Below are 18,984 nucleotides of genomic sequence, written 5' to 3'. Positions count from 1 at the left end.
TGTTAAAACAAGAACATGCAGCACTATACTTGAAAAGTAGGGTGTGTTTTTTTCTTTTCTTAACACAATTCGTACAATTGCAGCTGGCCTTTCTAAACGCCTGCCTGGCCTACGTTTCTGGTTCTGTTTCAGACGCCTGGATTTGCCTTAGCATTGGGGAACATTGTTCATGGATTGTCTGCAAGCGGACATGGCAAAGCGGAAGACCTCAGCAACAGGCTGTTTCCTGCATGGATGAAAATTGTCCTTGCAGAGGTACGGGATTGTGTTTTGCTGTTGACAGTTTCAGGCAACAATCACCTGAGAATAGGGTGCACCATTTTCATAGGTGACCAAGCTTTAGAAATACATATTTTGGAAAACAGCTTTATTTGCTGCTTTAAACCATACCCCCAGCAAATAATAATAATAATAATAATAATAATAATAATAATAATAATAATAATAATTTGTATAACTAAAGGCCATAAAATATTTTAACATTTCTGGTCAGCTGAGATTGCTTTTGCTTTCAGTTCAGTGGTTTTCAGACTTATTAGTATTGGAATGTTACAAAGACTTTGGACATATCAGAGGACTCTAATTTGGATGAACTATAATATGCAGTTGATTAAGATATTTAAAGGACCCACAGAGTGGAGGAGGGAAGTCCTAAGATTCGGAAGAATCTTGTTTTATTTTAAAATTTAATTGTGTGATTTACTTTGTAAAACCAATAAAAAACTATTATTATTATTTTAAGGAATATTGCCCACATCCAAACCTGAGTGGGCTTGAACCACCAACCTTCTGGTTTCTGGTTAACAGCACAATGCTCTGACCCATTGTGTCCCTAAGGGGAGGGTCTAGAGGGCTATAGGTTCTTGTCAACTACAATTCCCATCGTCCTCAGACAGAATGGCCAGTTCCCAGGGGTGATATGAGCTGTAGTCCAAAACGCCTGGAAGGCACCACATTGATCTCCACATAGATTTTCTGTAATTAAAAAGTTACCTTTGTACTGCCACATGTTCCCGATCCCTGCTATGCACCAACTAACTTACCAACGTTCCACAAATGCCTGGAAAATAAATACATTCTGCACGATACATTTGTGTTTTGTTTCAATTTCAGGGAGGTCCTACAATGCAAAGGCTTGCAGCGATCCATGGGCTGGTTGCTGTGGTGGGTTCTGAAGGAGCCATGATACAGGTAAAATACTAGATGATTCGTGCCTGAAATGTGTCTATTTTTAAAGTGTATTTGAGGCCACTTTGTAAGCCGGTTATTTTGCTTCAGAAGAATTTTCTCAATCACGTTACACTGCCAACATGCATGCCTAGCCAATGGAAACCTGAATATGTTAGCACCATTTCCTTCGAAACAGATGAAAAATTATCCCTGTTCTAATGTTGTTGTTTTGTAAAATGGCAGCTGGGCATTGGGTTGACACGAGTGGCGCTGTGGTTTAAACCTCTGAGCCTCTTGGGCTTGCGGATCGGAAGGTTGGCAGTTCAAATTACCTGACCTGTTGCTGGCAACCTTGTGGCACCCTCATCAGTGGCAGCTTCCACAAACTCCCATCAGGGATGGAGAGCAGTTTTTTACCTTTCTGGCAAGGTTGTCTTCAAGTCTTGCATTTCCACCATGAAGTATAAATGAGGAGAAATCTGGTGGTCCCTGCCATTGGGAATCAAACCTGTTAATATGGGAATTATAGTATCCTGAGATCAATTTTCTGGGTCACGCCTATCAGCATTGGAGTGGCCAATCAATCTCTGTCTTTCTGTCCTGCCTTTCCCCACCCTATAGCTCCTTAAGCAATTATTTCATTGTTAGGCTTTGCCTTCAGTTGCTTATAGAGGGTTTCTTGCCTGCCATCCATCTCCCCTTTTTCTTTGACAGCTGAAATCTGAGTCCATCCAGTCTTCGCAGTTTCAGAGCAAACTTAATGAGGTCATCAGAATCCTGAGTCAGGTGAGAGTCTTCCGTTGGCCTTTTCGCATTGATATGCAAGCCAAGATGGCTGAACAGGTGTGCTTGGTCTTAGAGGATGACATTGGGCATAACTGAGACCTGGTGGAACAGCAATAACCAGTGAGACACTGTGGTGACATTCAGTCAGTGGATGAGAGGTACTAGGCCCGTTGTCACGGTCCGGTCTACGGGCGATCGAAGCCCCGGCTGAGGACGTCGGGACCGGGGGCAAGATGGCGGGGTGGGAGCAGGAATGAGAGTCCAGAATCCAGGGGTCCGAGGGTCAGGAAGCAGGGAGTCACGAAGTCAAGGGTCCGAGGGTTGAGAAGCAAGGAGTCAAGAAGCCGGGGTACCAAGGATCAGGAAGCAATAAGCCAAACGCAGCACGGCAGGAAACGTGTTGCTGTGGCAAAGGGCCGAAGGGAAAGGCTGACCTTATATCCCTTCCCGGCTCTTGCCACCAGGTGCAGTGAGTTACCAATCGGCCTCACCTGTGCGGCCACGCCTTGCCTCTTCAGAACAAACTTAGGAAGGCCCCAGTCCTGTGAAGCCCTACTGGTCACAAGGCCTGGCTCCTGCATGCACTCCTGACACCCGTCCCCAAACGTTCCCCAGAATGATTCTGACTAAACATTCGGAAAAACTTTCTGCCAGTAAGAGCTGTTTGGCAGTGGAACAGACTCCCATGAGAGGTGATGGCCTCTCCTTCCTTGGAGGTTTTGAAGCAGAGGTTGGATAGCCATCTGTCATGGATGCTTTAGCTGAGATTTCTTCATTGCAGGGGGTTGGACAAGATGATGACCCTTGGTGTCAGGGACTGGGCAGAAGAGGAATGGCGGAGACCGCCTCCCCATCCTGACCCTTCCAGGGAGGAAGAAGAGGAAGACAGTACAGACTTACAACAGGGATTTGAGGGAGTTCATGGCTTAGAGGCAGATGAGGGGAAAAGCTGGGAAATCATGGGAGAGGAGGAGCAGGCAGAACTGGAGCAGCTGGCTGACACGTTGTCACTAGAAAGTATTCCAGACCCTCCCTCTCCCAGAACCTGGTGATCCTTAAAAGTAGGAGAGCAAAGAGCTCAAAGGCAGAGGGAATGTAGCAGCACCCGTAGAGAAGGTGGTAATGATGACGAATGAGTGGGAGAGAAGGGGGTTGGAGATTCACTCCAGACAATATCATTATCCAAGAGGCTGGGGTCTATAGTAAAGTATGAAATGAAAAAAGACTGTAAGAAACTTATCCTTGTATTTATACTTTCCTGGGCAACCAGCCAGGAGCCGCTGACAGCATCCTGACACTTGGGTCCCTTCCAGAGAAATAATTCTCTCAATGAGAGATCTGCATTGGCTCCCAGTACATTTCCAAGCATAATTCAAAGTGTTGGTGCTGACCTTGAAAGCCCTAAACGGCCTCGGCCCAGTATACCTGAAGGAGCATCTCCACCCCCATCATTCTGCCTGGACACTGAGGTCCTCCTTTGAGGGCCTTCTGGCGGTTCCCTCACTGCAAGAAGAGAAGTTACAGGGAATCAGGCAGAGGGCCTTCTTGGTAGTGGCACCTGCCCTGTAAAACGTCCTCCCATTAGATGTCAAGGAAATAAACAACTATCCTACTTTTAAAAGACATCTGAAGGCAGCCCTGTTTAGGGTAGTTTTTAATATTTTATGCTGTATTGTTTTTAGTATTTGATTGGGAGCCACCCAGAGTGGCTGGGGAAACTCAGCCAGATGGGTGGGGTATAAATAACATAATAATAATAATAATAATAATAATAATAATAATAATAATTTACCTGGGAGCAATTTGTCCTCCTTGGTCTTCTGTTAAATGCAGGAGTTGCTGGCCTTATGGGATTGAGCCACAGCAATCACCTCTTGGCAAGGGAGGAGGAGGTTGTGAATGTTGCATCCTTGTATAGCCAACCCATTCTGGTTATAGGGAATACAGAATATAAATTAAGTTTGTAATCTTACTGACACGTTGCTCAGTAATGCCTGCTCAGGCAATGGAAATTGAACCGTCGGCTCATATGTGATGGTTGCACCTGCAGATAATCAGCTTTTCTGGGGTGATCGGCCTTCAGACAAACGCAGCATGGCTGTTGGGACATTTGCATCTCTCCACTGTGTCTGCGACCCACAGTCGAACATCTGGTAAGCATTCTTGCAGAGAATTCCATTATGGGTAGTCAAGATGTTGAAGATGTTGTTGCAAAGTCTACCAGACTGCATTGATTGCATCCAAGATTGATTTGACTGTTGGCCTCCATTCAAAAGAACAAATATTTTTGTATTCTTTAGTCCTTTAGAGAGTCAGTGTGGTCTAGTGGTTAAGAGCAGTGGACTCGTAATCTGGTGAACCAGGTTCGATTCCCCGCTCCTCCACATGCAGCTGCTGGGTGACCTTGGGCTAGTTACACTTCTTTGAAGTCTCTCAGCCCCACTCACCTCACAGAGTGTTTGTGGTGGGGGAGGAAGGGAAAGGAGAATGTTAGCCGCTTTGAGACTCCTTTGGGTAGTGATAAAGCGGGATATCAAATCCAAACTCCTCCTCCTCCTCTTTCAAGTGGGGGGTCCTTTGGCAAATGAAAATCTTGGGTCGTATTCTGATGCAGTGAAGTTGACCTGAGTTAGGAACTAGTCGTTGGATTGTTTTGGCACATTTCCAAATAACATGCTACCACCTCCTTTTTCAATCCACTTCTGAAATTTCGTCATGGTGCTAAGGTAAATTGCAATTTATGGACGTCTTGAAGGCATCCATTGTTGAGGTCCATCTAAAATCGAATCTAAAACTGGCACAAATAGTCCTCATTTGATGGTAGCAACAGAGTCTGGATTTGCAGTACAATCGCTACAGTGACCTGCAACCATATGGCGTGTTCTCCACCAGCCCTATTCATAATGTTTAGCAGGAATTGTGAATTAAGCAGCTATCATATAGTTGTTTTCCCGCGTCAATCAGGAGACTAGACATGGAAGAACATTAGGACAGGATAGTTTTGACTCACGTGGCTTAATGTTAGGACTGTAGAATGTAAAACTCACCACATGAATTCCAAAGTTTGGAATAACCACCATTGGCTTTTCTGTGCGTATACAAAAAAGTGTGGCTGTTCTAGTCTACTTTTGAAATGTCACCGATAAAAGGTGGTGATGGGGGGCAGATGGAAAATAGAATTTCACCCATCCTTTAGAAGCTGCCCAAGAACGAGAAATATCTGTTGCTCAGTGGTAGGACAAGAATTTTACATGCAAAAAAACCAGCATCTCACGGTGGGACTGAGCATGTTCTCTGTCTGAAATCTTGAGCCACTGAAGTCACACTGAGCTAGGTGAATCCATGGTTTGGCTGGGTACACAAGGCAAATTCCTATCAACTTCTGAATGTACAACATGGCACAAGATTGGCATGATGGGCACAATTTTGTTTTCACAGTTCCGCCAGACTTTAGCTACCTGCCTGAGAAAAGTTTCCTGAGGGCAGCCATCGACTTTGTTATCGAAAGTGGGAAGAAAGGTAAAAAGCAAATGTCAATATTGGGAATACCGTGTTTTTCCATGTATAAGACGGCCCCTATTTTTGAGAACCCCAAATTAATAAATCAGTATTTATTGAACCGTTGAGCTTCTTAAAGGGGAGTTAGCCAAAGCTGTTGAGTTGTTTAGCTCAAGGTGTGTCTCGTTTTTTACTGGCGCACTTTGAGAATGTCTAAGCTCACACACATTTGTGAGGAAAACTCTCACCATACTTAACACCCTCCTTTTGCTTTCTTTTTGGTTGGCTGCTATAAAAGATAATGTTGTATTTGGTTTGCTTACAAAAACAGATCAAAGCCTTTAAAAAATTTGATTTGGTATTCTTTTATATATATATGTTAGAATAATCCCTCTAGTACGCCAAACTTCTGCATTGCTTTTGAAATGTCCTTGTTTATTTTGAGGGTTGAGATGGGTCGCATTCATTCAATGCACCGATGATAATTCTTCTTTTCATTTCTTAATTCTAATAAAGGGTGTGCTTCCTTTTAGTTTTGGGGGCACAAAATGGTTCAGTTTAAAAAAAACAACCCAGTAAAATTTAGTTAAAATTCCATGAAAAGGTTTCCACTGCTAGTATTTTTTCTTCCTGGGACTTTAGTTGAGACATTTTAGGAAAATTTTCTTTAAGAAACAGATAAAAGTCCCTGGAAATTTAAAGAAGGTTCCAGAATTTTCTTTAGTGTGTAGGAGTGGCACTCTAGGTTTGATTGATGTCAGCTGGAGGTGCAAATAAAGGGAGGAAGTTGCAGGCTGCAATTTCCACACGAGGAAAGCGCGCATGCACACACACACACACACACACACACACACTGAGATTATACCATGCTGGAGAGATAAAGAATGAATGTAAATAGCTTGTATATAATAGTAGCAGAAATCCTTGTGCAACCAGTCAAGCAATAAAGAAGCTCTTGACTGTGAATTTGAGTATGACTCCTGTTCTTGTCCTCTGCCTTTGGGGAAAACTCTGCTACAAACAGTCAGAAGTGGTTTTACCGAGGTGCCACCACACTACCAGAAAATCCATGTTGTGGTTTGGCATTCTGTTTCAGGCCCTGAACAAATTCGGCCTCACTTGGTCAAAGCAGCTATGGCTCCCATAGCATTGAATGGAGCAAGCTACCAGTACCCACCTGTGAACTGGGCATCGATTCTTTCCCCTCTCCTGAGACTAAATTTTGGTAAGTTGTTTTAAAAGCATTTTTTAAATAATAATAATAATAATAATAATAATAATAAAGTTCACCGGACTCTGTCTGTGTTTCCTTTTGTGAATAAGATCTATTTGTGATTCGAGGACCCACCCCCTTAGCTTGGGATAAGAAAGACACATGGACACAGTATTTTAGGTTTATGGGCTAGAAAAAGGCCACAACTTTATTGATTACAGCATGTGAGAAGTATTGGCTTAGGCATTGGATTAACAGCAAAATTGACTCCACCCACTCAGTGAGGAGTGAGTCTAGTGGGGGTTAATCACCAGTAGGGGGAACCTGTTGATGCAAATACAATTATAAGCTCTCATCTGATGTCACCGGGGGTCGTGCCATGGCCCCCAGCCCCAGCAGGGCATCGGACAGGATCCACGACCGCCGGATTCCTTTAACGGAATACCCATAAGTGAAGGGGTAGGCGATGGCCACACCCTGCCCTTCCATACACCAACCACACGTTCCAATGCCTAACCGCCACCCGAGCCCAAGGCTCGCCGCCAATACCCTCACAGCTGCAACCAGTCCCTGAGGCTTCTGATGATATCGGCCAGCCATATGTCATTGCTATTATCTGAAAGATGAACACTGTCATCCCAGAACAATGACTCATCACCAATTCGAATGTCACCGTGCGGAATAACTTGGCCATTTATATAGCGTAATTTGCACGCAACCACACGATTTATGAGTTTCCTGGACTTTTCAATAAGAGCCACGTAGCGCAATGAGGGAAAGGGGCTGCCGCGGCCGCGTTTAAGCAGCTAAACCCCGCCCCCGAGCCTGCCGCTGATAGGCAGGCTTGTTGGGGGTGTGGCGCGTCAGCGGTGACGTCGAGCAGGGGCCGGAACGCCCCCTGCTCCGTGCGGGAACGGCTCCCGATCACAACGCCTCCCCTCCGTGAGGAGGAGAGGATTTGTAAAACTACATTTTTGTGGTATGGTTATGAAGCACTTAGTTTGTTGCCAAGGCTTTGTGTCTAACGACTGCATTTGTGAGATGTCTCCAATATGCAGCACAGAATGCTCCAGTAATTATGTTTTGCTTCCATTGCAGTGTTTAGCACTTGCGTTTTGTGGTTTCAACTTAAATTGAATTTTATTATTATGTTACAGAACAGCAAGCATCCTTGAAGATAGGTCTTTAAAAGCAAAACAAACAAAAAACCCTGCAATAGAAATAGGTACATAAAAGCAGCAGAGTTCTGCTCCGTTTAGCAGTTTCAAGCTCTTTTAGCTTTTGAGCCAGGTCAGCCCCACAACAAGAGAGGTGATCTTCTACTGCAGAAAGTTTTCTTTATTTCCTGATTTGAGGAGGGTTTCAACCAAGGGGTGGTGGTAAATCACCCCAGCAGAGACTTTATTGCTGCTTCAGGTGCAACCCACCCCACCCCCCAAAAAAATCTTCTATGTTTTCCCAAGTCAAAGTGTATAGGAATGTCATGGGAATCGTGTGACATCCGTTGTGGTGAATGGTGGTTTTCAGTTTTGGTTTGGACTGTGTGCCAATCTGATTTCTTCCTTCCCTCTGACGTCAGCCTTTGCTCTCCTCGTGTCTTTTAGGAGTAGAGATACAGCAGCTGTGCCTTGAAGTAGCTGTGACCCAGGCCCAGTCGTCGCAGAACGCTGCCATGCTTTTGGGCATGTGGGTAGCCCCGCCTCTCGTCTACAGTCTAAGCGTACGTGTCATCACTCTGTGGGCCGCCACGCCCAATGGCTGCCCTCCTCTCTCTTTGCCAGGCTCATAATCAGCACTTAGAAGTTTCCGTAAAACGGGGTGTCTAAGATCCCAGTCAAATGGGGTGTAGGGAATCATCTTGGTTAAGCCATGCTCATCTGCCAGCACCGGATGTCAAAGATGATGTCGGGTGCCAGCAGGGGAAAAGGCAAGTGGATGGGATCGAAAAAGGCTTCTGAAGAACCAATAATCAGCTGATCATAGGGAGTCCAATGTACAGCACAGGACCATAGCTGTCAACCGTCCCTTATTTGGCGGGAAACTCCCTTATCCCAGTGCCATGTCCCACTGCTGTCCCTGATTGATGATGTCCCTTAAATTTCCTGGGTTTCAAGGGAAGCAGCTCTTCTCCCTCCCTCCCTGCCGGCCATGGAGGAGAGAGGCTCCAACTGTGTTTCTTGGCTGCCTGGCCTGCCCCCCTCCGGCCTCCTCTCACCAGCCTCGGCCCCTGGGAGTCCCTCCCCGGCGGGACTGAGGAGCCTTGAGAGGAGAGCGAGGGCAACCATAGAGAAAGCAGTTCAGAGAGAGGAGGTGGAGGCGGCGGCGCTGGCAGGGGTTCCAAGGGCTAACCATAGAGGAGGAAAGCGGAGGAAGGACCGCAAGCGCTTCTCCCATAGATTTGTAGTGGTAGACTAGCATAGATAGTCTGATCTGCAGGTTTACTTCGGGCGCTATTTTCCCGCCTCTCTTCCTCCCGCCCTGCCTGATGGAACTGAGAGCTGCAGATGGAGCACAAGAGAAAAGATACAGAACTGCAGCAGCATCTTCGTAGCTTGGACTTCGTTTTGCGCGAAAAGTGGTTGCTGCTTGTAGTTATTTAATTGCAGTGTTTCATCAGCTGGTGTCTTGAGCAGCGACCTCTGGAAACGAAGGGCTAAAAACCGGTGCTGCTCTCCAAAATTATCAGGTCCCTTTTAACTTCGTATTTCAGCTGGTTGACTAAAATCCCTTATTTTGGCTGCTGATCCCTTATTTTCGAGGCTGCTGGTCCCTTATTTTCTAATCTGTAAGTTGACAGCTATGCACAGGACTCTTAGAAGTCACTTGCAGAGATCCCTTTCTACGGAGGCGTAGTGGGAGGGTGTTGCCCTGGGCACAGTTTTGGGGCTGGCTCCAGTGCCTTTTTCTATCTCCCCTCCTTCAAATAATAATTTATTATTGAACAAATTTAATGGGGCATTATCAGTCCAGTCCAATTCCTGTGGACACGACTGAGAAAAGATTTTGGATTTGTAGGTACTTAACACTCACAAAAGATCATTAAAAGTTGTGTGTTGTTGTTTTTTTAAAAAAATAACCCTTAAGCAACATTACTATTCCTGTAATAGAATATCACCTTCATTTACGCGTGGTATGCATACAGTCAAACCTTGGTTCCCAAACACCTCCATTTTGGAACGTTTTGGCTCCTGGATGCCGAAAACCCGGAAGGAAGTGTTCCGGTTTTCAAACATTTTTCGGAAGCCGAAAGTCTGACACAGCTTCCATTTGAGTGTGTGAAGCTCCTGCAGCCAATCGGAAGCCGCGTCTCAGCTGTCGAACATTTCGGAAGCTGAACGGGCTTCTGGAATGGATTATGTTCGACAACCGAAGTTTGACTGTATCCTTACAAAGAGGATGTTTGCCAAGAATATTAAAGTAAAACAAGCCATTGGGTCCAATAACATTTTCCCTAATGCTATGAGACAGTCCTTGTTGGGGTTCCCTAATACCTTACTATCTGCACTTTAGGCACAAGCCAAGAGATACCTTTTCACATCCTTATCTGTATGGATGAAACATGTAGCAGAAGACAGATTGCAGGCTTTCACAGAAGTCTTCATGGTGCAGCATTTTGAAGCAAAAAACCAGCCGCGAGACCTGGATCTTTGCTGGAGTATTTTGCAAGGGCTCAGCCAAGCCATGAAACTGCCTAGCTCTGCCCAGTACAGCTGGAGCTGCCTTTGCAGGACTGCGGAGAGGATATTTGAACTTCTGCCAAATGGGATTCGGGTAAGGAAAGTAAATATTTAAAGTATTAGGACGGTGTTGAAAAAGGGGCTCCTTTTAAGACAGTAAAAATGACTGAAGAACTGGGACAGCTACAGGGAAAATCTTTGGCCATGAAATCTGCCGCTATGCATGGGACAGTTAAAAACAGGGTTTGTGCACAGAAATACTGCATTGTGGTACAGTGTCCTGGTGGATTGTTTTGTGTGTTTTTTTTAAAGAAAATGTGACCAATTTGAGAATAATATAAACAGCATTAGGAATGGAATCTGCTTCGCGGATGATTATGGAGTTGAAATAGACGATAAAATCTGGTTTCCGTTGCAGCAAAATGTCAACATTGTCGTTAGCTAGTTTTACTGTGTTTCGCTTTTAGATTACGCACTGCGGTGAGTTCATGGTAGAAACTGAAGTACAGGGTAAATAAAGAAAAAACAAGTTTTCTTTGGGACCCCATGCGGGTAATACAAAAGGGGAAATGGACTTACATGTCCAGTAATCACGTATTATTTAGTGTAAAGGTAAAGGGACCCCTGACCGTTAGGTCGAGTCGCAGACGACTCTGGGGTTGCGGCACTCATCTCACTTTATTGGCCGAGGGAGCCGGCGTACAGGTTCCAGGTCATGTGGCGAAACCAGAGCAGCGCACGGAAATGCCATTTACCTATTTATCTACTTGCACTTTGACGTGCTTTCGAACTGCTAGTTTGGCAGGAGCAGGGACCGAGCAATGAGAGCTCACCCCATCACGGGGATTCGAACCACTGACCTTCTGATCGGCAAGCCCTAGGCTCAGTGGTTTAACCCACAGCGCCATCCGTGTCCCATTATTTAGTGTAGGTGAGGATTAATTTGAGAATGATGGTACTTTTGCAGGGCCCCCTAGGGGTCTTCTGGTCTCATTTTCCATTGATATGTTTATCCACAATGAAATGCTTTCTGCTAATCTGTTGTTGAAAAGACAGGTGGCTGTTATTCCAATTTCCATCTATTTGAAAGTGTTTAGTGGGTGGTTAGGGTAAACGAATATATATATATATATATATATATATATATATATATATATATATGCCTTCCAAGTTGAATTTAGAAAGTTTGAAAAGGGAAGTGTTGGGGGATGCTACTTTTATGATTTATTTAGGCTGTTGGCTTTGCTTGGTTTTAAAGCACACATTCGTTTTTATCTTTGCAGCCAAGTGAAGTGAAGATGTATATACACGCAGCAAAATGTCTCTCGGAAATGGCAGACACAGAAATTGACCGAATTACCCAAGTTTCAAAGGTAACTGCAGTCTAGCTATCTAGATCTTTTTCCAGAAAAGGAAAACCTTTCTTTGTAATGTTCTACACTGCATTGGCATTGCAAGACATCAGGGCACACTGCACATGCAATTTTGACTTAATCTTCCCAGTAGTTATTTTTCTTTTGCAAAAGTATTTTATGGGCCATCTTTACAACTACGCCCTGTCAGAGTGAAACTTGTGGACGCTACGGAATAAATCAAATAAATCAAATATTTAAGCAGAGGCTTGACAACCATATGTCAGGAGTGCTCTGATGGTGTTTCCTGCTTGGCAGGGGGTTGGACTCGATGGCCCTTGTGGTCTATTCCAACTCTATGATTCTATGATTCTATAAATTATAGCCAGCCATAAAGAAGATCAACAGAGACCTCCGTTCCAGAAATACAAAATGTCTCTACTTTAGTGTGAGGGAATTCTTCTCCTCTTCACATAATAGCTAGTGAGAGAGTCGGTTTCCTATTTCTCATCTACTTCATGGCTTGTTTTGCAGAATAATTTGGAAAAGGTCACATTTGTCAAAGTTTATATAGTTTCCCAAGGCAGATTTCCTTTGCTGAGATGGAACGACGTGATTAGTATTGCCGTTGGGTGCCAGCAGAAAGAAACCATTGTGTGGATGTTGTTGCAGAGCTTCTACCATGCGAGAATTGTGAGCCACGAAAACACAGGTAAGAGCTAATAGCAAAAGAGACTGTGTGGCCCGCAAGCTCTCATCCTTGATATCTGTATAAGAAGCGCCCAGTAATAAAATATCTTTATCCCCATTTACTGCTTGTCCTCTGCACACTTGTGAGTTCTTCTATGAGAGGCCTGCAGAAATTAAAGCCAACCCACCAGTTTTTGCAGTCCCAGGCAAAAAGCAGGGGGCGGGGGCGGGAAAGAGGTTTACCTAGCCGCTGTTGAACTGCATTTGGCTCAATGGGGCACAAGTTGTGTTGGCTTGCCGCATGTGAGAGTGTAAATCCCATGTCTATATCATTCATGTAGCTCTGCGTGGGGCTACCTTTGAAGGTGACCTGGAAAGTGCAACTAATTCAGACTGCGGCAGCTAGACTGGTGACTGGGAATGGCCACTGACACCATATAACACCGGTCCTGAAAGTACAGTGGCTCCCAGTTAAAGATGAGAAGGCCTGGAAAAACCCAGGTTTTTTTCCGTTTTTTTGGGGGGGTGTTGGAAAAGACCCAGGTTTCCCCCCCATTTTTTCGGGGGTCTTTGCAGGCCTTCCCATCTCTACTCCCTGTACGTTTCCAAGCACAGTTCAAAGTTTAAAGCCCTAAACAGCCTTGGCCCAGTAGACCTGAAAGAACGTCTCCACCCCCACTGTTCTGCCCGGACACTGAGGTCCAGCTCCGAGGGCCTTCTGGCGGTTCCCTCCCTGCAAGAAGTGAGGTTACAGGGAACCAGGCAGAGGGCCTTCTCGATAGTGGCGCCTGCCCTGTGGAACGCCCTCCCAGCAGATGTCAAGTTAATAAGCAACTATTTTACTTTTAAAAGACAACTGAAGGCAGCCCTGTTTAGGGAAGCTTTTAATGTCTGATGCTGTATTGTTCTTAATATTCAGTTGGAAGCCGCCCAGAGTGGATGGGGAAACCCAGCCAGATGGGCGGAATATAAATAATAATAATAATAATAATAATAATAATAATAATAATTATTATTATTATTATTATTATTATTATTATTATTATTATTTCAAGTCTCTCTTTTTTGGTGGGGTGGCTTTGTTTTACCATATTGTTTGGAAACAATGGTGGTGAAATGGTGAAAGTATTCTTTTGTTTATATAGTTACGTTTTTGCACCCATCAACTCTTAATTCTGAATGCCTTCGCTGGGGAGTGGCTGGGGAACTCAGCCAGATGGGCGGGTATAAATAATAAATTATTATTATTATTATTATTATTATTATTATTATTATTTCTTAGTTGAGCACATGGGCAGTACTGAAACTTAGAATAAGGATGGGGAAGATTCCCTTGTTATCTTTAAAGTGCTTCAAAATACAGGTGCATTTTTGCCATTACAGGAGTCTTAAAGAGAATGGCGTGGCTCTTGGAACTAATGGGATATATTAAAAACATTTCCTTGAAGACAACATCCATACAAAATGTGGCTCCAAAAGAGGTACATTCCCAAAATGTATAATTTTTTGTTTTTCATAACAGTGGGGAAATGACTTTATTCATGATATATGCCCCTTCCTGTGGAACATGTGGAGATTTCTTCCCCTCGTAAAAGTCATCTTATTACTTTCGTAATGAAAATGTCAGATTGCTGACAAAATATATCAAAATGGTTGTTCAGAACACATGTTTAAAATTTGGAAATTGACCATATGGCCTGCCTGAATGTAAAAACAGTGATGGAATCTCAAAAGAAAATATCGCTGTAGATATACATCTACTGCAGTTTTTTTTTTAAAAAAAGTTTTTTGAGCACTTATAAAGCCATCTGTGTAATTTGCTAGATTCAAATAATTCAGATGGATTGAGCTGCTTTCCTTGCTATTTCTGTGTTGTACAGCAGAAGCTCTTGGAGAGATGCGCAATAAAATTCCTGATTCAAAGACTGCTCTGCTGCAGCAAATCTTATGGATGCAGTGCTTTTGTGTGCACTAACTTTTGTGTTTGTGCACCTAACAAAAAACGGCAAAGCAGACCTCTCCAATGCCCATTTTACAGGTGTGCTGCTCCATGGCTGTTCAGGAGGTTCGTAGCTGAGTTGAGGTTTGAACCATGGCCAGATTCCAAAATAAAACAACAACAACAACAACAAGCCACTGAAATTCTTTTGAGCTTCTGAACTCAATTTTCTTTCCAAATGGCTGCCTTGGCTTCATAGCCCTTTCCAGGCGTTGCAGAGCCCGTTAGCAAAAACTGCATCTGTTTCCTGTCTAGGCGGTCAGCTTCCTGTTGTGGATCTTTGCTGCCTCCGTGGTGGCCTGGGCTGACCACTCTGCGCCGCTGCTGCTTGGCCTCAGCGCCAGCTGGGAAGGGAAAGCAAGATCAGCGTTGCCTGCAAATTATTTGGGCAAGCGCCCGGGAGATAATCTGGCTGCGCAGGAGACCCTCGCTCTTTTCCCAGGCAGCCTGCAGAGTCTGTTGGCTAAAGAGCCTTGGAAGGAACAAACACAAAAGGTATGTAGCTGGCGTTCTGGTTAGAGGAACTTCTATCATCAGTGGACTCGTACTGAGACTTACGTATTTCTTATTGATTGGATTAGTGTAAATGTTGTTATGAGTACTGTGCAGACAGAACATAGGCCATGTCCATGTGTCTATATTATTATTGGGTCTTTTTGTACATAGCTGTTTTGGCAATTTGTAGCCTGAGTCTTATTCAGCGCACTTAAGGTGATATTTGCATAAAATCAGCATACAAAATTATTACCTGGAACCAAACATGCCGTAAAAACAGACATTATTAAAAGCGACTCATAAATATAAATGAGAACTCTGTCAGATACGAGCAAAATGGGATAATGAAGATGTCTCAAAAGCCATCTATGCAAACATTAAGCTCCGGAGAATGCTGGGAAAGTTTCACATTTAGTCATGGTGTTATTTCTTTGTTAAATGGACAAAGCAAGTGTAAGCAATGGAGCTTAAAAACAGATCAGAAGTGTGGAGAAGGGAAATTAGCTATTTCCTTCCTTTAATATAGTTATCACTACACTAAATTTCATTGCATTATAACACTGGGGTCTGACTTTCCCTTCTATTTTCTGTGCATTTGGGGTTTCTTGCACTGATATTGCATAAAAAAGTACCCGTAAAAATTGTGCTGTAATAGAACTGTACACCATATGTAGTAGAAATGAAGGCTTGCACAACTTTTTACGTCTGTGTTTGAGCTAATATTTCCCATAATATTTTCACTAATATATGCACTCGTATGTGCATTTTGGTTCTTGTCTGGAGAACTACATTGCAAAATTCAGAGAAGTGCAAATCTCAAAGAATGGCTCTCTTTCTGTTTGCATATAGTTTGGCAAAGTGTGAATTCAGCCAATTTGCATTTAAACGCAAACTGCAACTAATCTCTCCATCATCCTTACCTGGGGAGCAAATTGCCGCCTCTGTGCATTTATACTAAGCCATGATTGGATTTGGTTAGCATTGCATATATGAACCAGCTCAAAGTCTGAATATCTTAAGGTTAAGTATTGTGGTTAAGGATTGGCTGCAAACCAGGACTTGGATTTGAAGTAGATTGCAAACTGTGGGTAAGTGTTAACACCTATTTTGGAGCAGACCATACTGAAGCACAACAAAGGTCCATATAGTTAAAGCTATGGTTTTCCCAGTAGTGGTGTATGGAAGTGAGAGCTGGACCATAAAGAAAGCTGATCACCGAACAATTAATGCTTTTGAATTCTGGTGCTGGAGGAGACTCTTGAGAGAGTCCCATGGACTGCAAGAAGATCAAACCTCTCCATTCTTAAGGAAATCAGCCCTGAGTGCTCACTGGAAGGACAGATCGTGAAGCTCCAATACTTTGGCCACTTCATGAGGAGAGAAGACTCCCTGGAAAAGACCCTGATGTTGGGAAAGATGGAGGGTACAAGGTGAAGGGGATGACAGAGATGGTTGGATAGTGTTCTCGAAGCTACCAGCATGAGTTTGACCAAACTGTGGGAGGCAGTGGAAGACAGGAGTGCCTGGCGTGCTCTGGTCCAGGGGGTCACGAAGAGTCGGACACAACTAAACGTCTAAACAACAACATACTGAAGCACGTTTCTCTTTCCTCGCAATGCGATAAGCAGATCTCACTGGTGGCCCTCTGGACATGCTCTCTGGCACTTGTGTAGCTCACAAGCTCCACTGAACATTTGCAAGTTTTACCAGACTAGGACAAGGAAATGTGGTTAGTGTGCTAACTAGAGCTAAGCATTCTGTTTCCAGAAAGGCAAAAGTGTGAAGCCTAATAACATGTATTATGAGATCATCACATCTATTTTGCATCATTCCCCAAAAGTGCTTTCCACTTTTCAGTGGAATGTGGAAAAGGTACGTTCTGGTGTTGTTTCTCTCCCCATTGGTGCTTGCCCAAAGTAACTTTTTAAAATTTCAAAACAGCCATTGGGTTACCATTACACGTCTTTGCGTGAATTGTATAGTTTGGGCTTCCGATCAGAGCAGGTGTAAGCTTAACAGTGGTAATGTTTTTTTCAACCTGAACTTACTCACCAATGCTGATTTAAGGTATGGCAGTAAGTAAATCATACTAGCGTTTTAACTTTTGATTTCTTCCTAGTTCATTGACTGGCTATTTAACCTGATGGAGAGCTCAGACGAAGTGCTATCCCAGTCTTCTAGGAATCTTTTGAAAGGTATTGTTGCATTTGTTGCATTTACAGCTTTTCAAATTGGATAAATATCAACATTACGTTTCAGAAGGAGGGTTACGCTGTTGACTTTTATAAATGTGCTTTGTTTAGTGATCAGTATTTGGGATGTAATTGCATGCTTCACTTAAATAGCAACTCACATCCCTTTCTCCCATATGTATTGATTCATCCATCAGCTTAGGTTAGAAAGGAAACTGTCTTAAAATGAAATCTTGGCTTCAGTTTCAGTGGCAAGTTGGATGTAGTCTAGTCTAGCCCTTAGTTCCAATACCCACAGTACCTTGATTTGGGTCTTATGTAAAGAAGTATGTAGATGCTTAGGTTTTAGCACTGGCAATTGAACGCTTTTACGTTTTCCTCCTTCTTGTCAGCGTTCAACCTTGCCGCTGCTGCACATTGATCTGTTTAACAAATTGCACAGAGAGTCTGAATGTAATAGTTTGGGGGGATGTTTACACACACACACACACACACACACACACACACACCCCAGCACTGTTCAACGTATACATAAATGACAATGTCCAGTGTCTAACAACCCCAGAGTATCATGCCCCTAAACTGGCCACAAAACCCATCTCAGTTCTACTATATGCAGATGTCTATGCAGGTGTCCCTAACAAAAGTAGGCCTAAGAAGACTGATCAGAGCATTTTCAGGCTATTGCCAGAGAGAACAGCTGGCAGTGAAGTACAAGAAAAACAAAATCATGGTTTTCTCAAGAAATTATAGGCCCCACAGTTGGCGTATGGACAACCAATCGAACAGGTCAAATCGAACAGGTCAAAGTTTTCAAATATCTTCGCCTTTTTTTCATTTCATTTCACCCACACACCAGCATATCCTTAAAAACATAATTGTGGAGGAGCAATTGCGGGGTTGACTAATTGCTGTGAATGTTCCTTATTTTTTCAGCGTCTCTGCTGGCTCTGCGGTCTCTCCCAGAGTTCAGGAAGAAGGCAGTATGGACAAAGGCTTATGGCTGGTAGCCTCCTGATGTCGTCTTCGCATGTGAAGCTATTGTTGAGATACGAGGTGCCCAAGAGGTGTTTTGTGGTTACACTAAGATGTGTTGCGTGTTTTCCGTTCCAGAAAGATTGTATCCGGATAGAAAGTTTTGACAGTGCAACAAAAGCTTCGTGATACATTTGGGCGAGAATTGTCTGTTCCAGAGAGATGGTTTCCGTTACAGAAAGAGTAGACCGTGCAACCCAGTATCGTGATGCATTGGATGAAATTGTCTACAGCTTTGTGATAGAAGTTGCCTGGAAATCTTGCCTGTTTGGAATCCAGGTCAAAAAATATGCTACAGGGTATTTAATAAATGCAAAGAGTTTGAATCCGAGGAAAATAACTAGTTCTGTGCAACCATTTACTCGAGACTTTGTATGTATTATTCAAATGGTAGACCCCGTCCGCTGTGAAACAGTTGGAAAATGGGACTCATTGGGGTTCTTCTGTTGAAGGGTAATGAGTAAAGCCTTTGGGCACTCTGAAAGTAGCACGTTGGATCCAGGCTCATACAGTGGTACCTCCATTTGCGGACGGGATCCGTTCCAGAGCTCCGGTCGGATCCTGAGGTTTTCGCAATCGGAGGGACTGTTTCTGCGCACGGCATGGTAGAGCGCTTCTGCGCATGTGCGCAGGGCAAAACATTTCTGGGTTTGCCGCTTTCGCAACCCAAAGTTTACGTTACCCGAGGGTAACGTAAGCCGAGGTGCTACAATATATGCCTGTGTATGGATTATAGCATGTGTTGGTTGGCACCCTTCTGTTTAGGAGACAATGGAGTGTGTCTTTAGGGCTGAAGTCAAACTACTGGAAAGTTACAGCACCTGCTGTGGATGGAGAGACTGATAAGGGAGACGCATTGGTGGTTTTGGTTGGGGGG

General features: G+C 43.9%; 1 protein-coding gene across 2 annotated transcripts in view; it reads left to right on the top strand.

The window, feature by feature from the left end:
* Positions 1 to 18,447, top strand: part of FOCAD (focadhesin) — a 127,314-nt gene extending 108,867 nt beyond the window's left edge. The window contains exons 31-44 of one of the 2 annotated variants that reach the window (XR_014520909.1): positions 133 to 255; positions 1,114 to 1,191; positions 1,885 to 1,956; positions 4,007 to 4,109; positions 5,395 to 5,475; positions 6,551 to 6,679; positions 8,272 to 8,387; positions 10,178 to 10,447; positions 11,577 to 11,717; positions 12,231 to 12,408; positions 13,770 to 13,867; positions 14,641 to 14,880; positions 17,000 to 17,075; positions 18,009 to 18,447. Coding sequence is in view for 1 of the 2 variants with exons in the window: in XM_083483273.1 (XP_083339399.1) it covers positions 133 to 255; positions 1,114 to 1,191; positions 1,885 to 1,956; positions 4,007 to 4,109; positions 5,395 to 5,475; positions 6,551 to 6,679; positions 8,272 to 8,387; positions 10,178 to 10,438; positions 11,628 to 11,717; positions 12,231 to 12,408; positions 13,770 to 13,867; positions 14,641 to 14,880; positions 17,000 to 17,075; positions 18,009 to 18,082 (1,719 nt within the window). In the remaining variant the exon portion in view is untranslated. The remainder of the gene's footprint in view (positions 1 to 132; positions 256 to 1,113; positions 1,192 to 1,884; positions 1,957 to 4,006; positions 4,110 to 5,394; positions 5,476 to 6,550; positions 6,680 to 8,271; positions 8,388 to 10,177; positions 10,448 to 11,576; positions 11,718 to 12,230; positions 12,409 to 13,769; positions 13,868 to 14,640; positions 14,881 to 16,999; positions 17,076 to 18,008) is intronic. The other variant, XM_083483273.1, reaches the window with a different exon arrangement.
* The last annotated feature ends 537 nt before the right edge of the window (positions 18,448 to 18,984 follow it).

This window comes from Podarcis liolepis (genome assembly GCF_965112155.1).
Source record: "Podarcis liolepis genome assembly, chromosome: 17".
Taxonomy (NCBI): Eukaryota; Metazoa; Chordata; class Lepidosauria; order Squamata; family Lacertidae; genus Podarcis; species Podarcis liolepis.
Note: the sequence above shows the minus strand (reverse complement) of the source record. Positions and strands in the feature narration are given on the sequence as shown.